The 5,730-nt window shown below is 40.5% G+C and overlaps 1 protein-coding gene across 2 annotated transcripts in view; it reads left to right on the forward strand.

Moving 5' to 3' along the window:
* Positions 1-5,730, forward strand: part of ZNF131 (zinc finger protein 131) — a 19,570-nt gene that overhangs the window by 7,072 nt on the left and 6,768 nt on the right. Inside the window, exons 4-5 of one of the 2 annotated variants that reach the window (XM_009869888.1) lie at positions 2,942-3,305; positions 3,408-3,630. In XM_009869888.1, coding sequence (XP_009868190.1) covers positions 2,942-3,305; positions 3,408-3,630 — 587 coding nt within the window. Of the gene's footprint in view, positions 1-2,941; positions 3,631-5,730 lie in introns of both variants that reach the window. The other variant, XM_009869887.1, reaches the window with a different exon arrangement.

Below are 5,730 nucleotides of genomic sequence, written 5' to 3' on the forward strand. Positions count from 1 at the left end.
AACAGATGGGTGGATGTTGTGCTGAGGGTTTAGTGGTGTTGATAGGGCTAGGACAAAAGTTGGACTTGATGATCTTGAAGGTCTCTTCCAACTAAAACTGTTCTATGATTCTATATAGGTCAGAATTATACAGACTAAAAAATGAGTGTCATGTTCTTTGTACTGAAATTTGGTGACAAGTAACATGACTGATTAAATGTTGCAGACACCATAGGACTGTGACTTTGTGGTAACTAAGTCCAGGTCTTTGTGCAATCTGACTTCCTGTGCCTGATTGATAGTTGGGTGTGAGGTGATGTCTTTCAGGTAATGAGACAACATTAGCAGGCTTGTCCTGGAGTTTGGATTTCATACAGCTTTCTACTGTTGCTGAGAAAATAAACAGTGATCTTAAAACTTTTTGCTGCAAAATTGTCCTCTCACTTCTTGAATGAACATAACTCTTAACAATCCGTTTTATACGGGATCAATACTTAATCAAATATTGCTGTAGCACCTTTTATCCAGTACCTGGAACTTCACTCCATGGCCGGACTCCAACCTGAGAAAAGCAGGTGCAGTCCCATCATGCTGTTTTTCTTCCCCTTCTTTCCCTTTCGCTGTCACAAAGTGCTGTCACATTCTCATTTCTTCTGCATGCTACACTGTTTTGGTGGCATGAAGTTGAGGGAGGGGCAATAAATGCTCCCAGCAGTACGGTTATTCTTGCTTTCTTTTTTAGATCTGCTGAAAAGTTTTTGAAGTAAAGCTAAGAAGAGACTGTTGGTTTCTTTTATCTCCCCATAAACACATTTACCAAGGAAAGTGACATTAGCCCCAAGTTCCTTTAGTAGCCAGCTAATGTTTTTTTTTTAAAAAAAAAAAAACACCTCCATGTTGTGATACACTGGAAACTTAGGTATCAACATATATTTGCAAATTAACTGAAAAATGTGTGGGTTTTTTAATAGGAAAGCTTTGGAATTGTGGATTTCTAGTCCAACCCTCCAATCCCACAAATAACATTTTTTTGCCATTATTAAGTGTGGTACTACCAAAAGAATCATTTTGGGGTTTTGGGTTGGGTTTTTTTGTGGATGATTTTTATTTTTTTTTTAAATTCAGGAAGAAACCCAGACCTTAGCTAGTCTGCATGAGGAATTTAAGAATTTTCAAACCAAGAAAGTATGTTCTAGTCCGTACCACTTTGAGCAAGTGTACACCGGTAGAGCTGTTGAACCAGGATTCAGGTTCATCCATCAAGCTAAATTGTCCAGCTTGCAATTATTTCCCACTGCTGTTTAATGTTACGCAGTTTGTTGGTTATGCATCGCTAGTAAATGCTGTAATTCTTAGGTTAAAAGGAAACGAATGTTTTGCTTAGCAAACATGCAAACCAGGCTATTCTTAGAGTTAATTCCATTGTTCATAAATTTTGAAAAGTTTTTTATGCGTGTTTGTTTTGTGGTGGTGGGTTTTGTTTTTTTCTTAGAGATACAACTTGAGTACCACTTCAGTCTTGGTTTTCTCCTCCACAGTACAAAGGGGAAGAATTGCAATACAGTGCCTCAGTCAGAGCCTTGGCTGAAAGGGGTAAACTTTAGAAGCTTCAGCAGAAGTAGAGTTGATTATAGAATTATAATGCATCAAAGAGTTGCACATCACATAATCTAGACTAGAAAGGAAACAGCCGGCTGTTATGTCTTAAAGTGCAGTTGTGTTGTATGTGTGTATCCCCATTTGAAGTTTCACACAGTGTGGTCAAGGATGGTAGTCTCCTTTTTGAGGAGGCTCTTTTTTTTAGTAAATGATCATGGAGCTCCTTGCAGTAATGTGTAAAGTAACTGTCACCTTCTATAAATCAGAAATCCAGGCTAGATGAAACTGTAAGCTTAGCTGCTCTGTCTTCCTGTATCTGAATAGGATATGATGCAATTTAGTAAGCTATATGCAGTTTAATAAGCTGTATCTTGCATTCAATCATTAGCCGCACATCTCTGAAATACGACTTACAGACACTGGGCAAAGTTCTGTCTTTCCCATTAACAGCAAATGTGAAAGTGATAGGGAGTGGATTACATGAAAGGATTCATCAGGTAAAAAAAGCAAAGCTTACTCCTACAGTCTGATTTGAGGGGAAGGTAGCCACTCGTTTGTAGTAAAACCTCCAGCATGTAAGTACTGCGGGTGATCTTGAGGGCGTGACTTCAGAGCATTGACCCACTCAGCGCTGCCTGTGTTTGTGGTGGGATGCTATCCCTAACATCTTGGAGGAAGGGTGTTGTTTGTGTGTGATGCAGGGAAAACAGGAACACAGTGGGGGGTTGTGTTTAAACACAGAAAATTAAGCTGGAATACTCTTTCCACATCCCAGTGGCTTTTACTTTTAACTTGACTGTTAGCTGTGTGCTTTCCTGGAGTAACACGCCCAGAGATGTGCTAATAATCGTTGTGTGAAGTCACAGCTCTAGTGTTTTCTAACAAGCTGTTAGTGCTGAAAGCAATTGCAATTGCTCTAGAGCTTAAGAGGTGAATAGCTTAGGAAGGACTTGAGTCTTATTTCTGACTAGACAGGCTGAAGAACTCCTTCCTTCAGGGAAGTTTTCTTTCCAAGTCTGGAATTTCACAAGTTTCTTAGATAAACCTATGTCATCAGGTTAACTGGCCTTTCTTCTTGAAAGGTGCTTTGTATCATTCAAGCAGAGCTATTTAAAATACTTCAGCAGTCTTATGTCAAAGGCTCTGCAGCTTTACCCATGCTATTTTACAGCTCTAATGGGTATAGATTAAGGACAAATTAGCTTTTGGCATGCACACAGATTACATGATCATTCATCATTCAGTTTCTTTGAGAAACAGATAGAAGAGTGCTGGATGCAGAAGCTCAGTATTAGGCAGGAATTATCAGTCCATTATGTCAGTGTTTGTAGATCTCAGCCATGTTTATGTAAATGTTTTACAGGAACAAAGAAAATTCATCGCCCTTAGAATCAAATCAAGAACAAGGTAAAAATAAACCAAAAAAGAGGAAGATAGCTGAAACCTCTAATGTTATCACAGAAACACTGCCCTCTGCAGAATCGGAGCCCGTTGAAATTGAAGTTGAGATTGCAGAAGGGACGATTGAAGTGGAAGATGGCAGCATCAAAACACTTGAAGAGGTAGCTTCTGCAGAGCAATCCATAAAGTACATACAGACAACAGGTACATCAGATGAATCTGCTTTGGCGCTTTTGGCAGATATCACCAGCAAGTATCGTCAGGGAGAGAGAAAATGCCAGTTCCAGGAAGGTGGTGATAGTGCAACTGATCCCTCATGCAAACAGGTAGAAGGTATTGAAATTGTGGAACTTCAGCTGTCACACATGAACAATTTATTCCACTGTGAGAAATGTAACCGTTCATTTAAATTGTTTTACCATTTTAAGGAACACATGAAAACACACTCTACTGAGAGTTACAAGTGTGACATATGCAATAAAAGATACCTACGAGAGAGTGCTTTGAAACAGCACCTCACCTGTTACCATCTTGATGAAGGTGGTGCCAGCAAGAAGCAAAGACCTGGCAAAAAAATACATGTATGCCAGTACTGTGATAAGCAGTTTGATCACTTTGGACATTTTAAAGAGCACCTCCGGAAGCACACAGGTAAGACTACTGCTATAGTCCTATCCTTGCGGCCTTGACTTTAGCAGTTTGGGTTTTTGGATGTTTTAGGGAAATAGAGAATATGCTGAGGAGAACACTTAGGTTCTGAGTGCTAAAAATACTTGATTTCGAAGTACAACTAAAATACTGTTTTGTCTTTTTGTTTGTTTGCTTTCTGTTGTTGCCAGCTTTAGGTCAAAACCTGAAACGAGAAAGCGCTGATGAAGCTTCTCTCTCAAGTCTATTGTCTTTTAATATTTTTTTTTCAAATCGTTTCTTAAAGCATGTTTACTTCTTCAGAAGTACCAAACTGAGAAGCTGCTATTTTCACAATTCTACTAGTAAATGTGTCTGCTAAAATATAGGATCTGAACTGTGCGATTTTCAGTGTAATACAGTTTAAATAGTTTCTTTACCTAACCGAACTTCTAAGTAAATGCGTATTAATGCATTAGGCATAAAATCGTCCCTAAAAATTTTATCTTATACCATCTTGTTTGACAAGTTTCACCCTTGCTCTTGGTATCTAATCTATGATTTGATTTTTCTTTGTTAATTAACACAGCAAAACATTTCTAGTGATTACAGTCCACTTTTTTTTTTACTCTGAAATCTGGATAGCATCTTTTTATAGAATTATTTTGGTTGGAAAAGACTTTTAAGATCATTGAGACCAACTGTTAACTTAGAGCAATGCCACATCCAGCACTAAACCATTTCCTCAGGCATCTTATCTACATATCTTTTAAATACCTTCAGAAAGGGTGACTCAGCCACATCCCTGGGCAGCCTGTTCCAATGCTTAACAATCCTTTCAGTAAAGAAGTTTTTCCTAATATCTAACCTCAACCTCCACTGGCACAACAGACATTTCCTCTCATCCTCTTACTTAGTATATGGGAGAAGAGACCAATCCCCACCTTGTTACAGCCTTCTTTCAGGTAGTTGTAGAAAGTGAAAAGATCTCCTCTCAGCCTCCATTTCTCCAGGCTAAACACCACCAGCTCCCTCAGACTCTCCCGATAAGACTTATGCTCAAGACCCCTCACCAGCTTTGTTGCCCTTCTGTGGACATGTTGCATCACCTTCTTGGAGTGAGAGGCCCGAAACTGAACACAGAATTCAAGTTGCAGCCTCACCAGGACCGAGTACAGGGGACAGTCTCTGCCCTGCTCCTGCTGGCCACATGCTTCCTGACACCGGCCAGGATGCCATTGGCCTTCTTGGCCACCTGGGCACACTGCTGGCTCATGCTCAGCCGGCTGTCCATCAACACCCCCACGCCCCTCTCTGCTGGGCAGCTCTCCAGCCACTCCTCCCCAAGCCTGTAGTGCTGCTGGGGCTTGGGGCTGGAGTGGAGGACGCAGCATTTAGCCGTGTTAACCCTCCTACACTTGGCCTCAGCCCATCGATCCAGCCTGTCCTGATCCCTTTGCAGAGCCTTCCTGCTCTCCAGCAGTTCAACACCCCTGCCTAGCTTGGTGTCATCTGTAAACTTACTGAGGGTGCACTTGATCCCACACCCAGATCACTGATAAAGGTATTAAACAGGACTGGCCCCAACAGTGTGCCCTGGGGACACCACTTGTGACCTGCCACCAACTGGATTTAACTCCATTCACCATCACTTTTTATCTGGCCATCCAGCCAGTTTTTTACCTGATGAGGGGTATGCCCTTCCAAATCATGAGCAGCCAGTTTCTGCAGAAGAATAGTGTATATTTTGAATTTGAATACAAAATTATTTGTGCTCCTTTTTTATGAGAGGTTCGGATGCTACTTCTGTTTCTCACTGGAAAGTCTGCTATCTGAACAAATACTGAACATTATACAGGTAACTCCTGAATGTAAAATGTAGTCTTGATCTTCCAGATGTGTTTGTTTAGTGTTATACATGAATCATTAGTAAGAATTTAATGGAGAGCAGCAGCCCTATTTTTTTGCAGCTTCTCATTGTTATTAAAGATTTTAATTCAACTTTCTTTTTTATTTGTGTATAGGATTGCTAAGTGTCATAGAATCATAAAATTATCAGGATCGGAAGGGACCTTAAAGATCATCTAGTTCCAACCCCCCTGCCATGGGCAGCGACATGCCCCA

The sequence above is a fragment of the Apaloderma vittatum genome, unplaced genomic scaffold (assembly GCF_000703405.1).
Source record: "Apaloderma vittatum isolate BGI_N311 unplaced genomic scaffold, ASM70340v1 scaffold1935, whole genome shotgun sequence".
Classification (NCBI taxonomy): Eukaryota; Metazoa; Chordata; class Aves; order Trogoniformes; family Trogonidae; genus Apaloderma; species Apaloderma vittatum.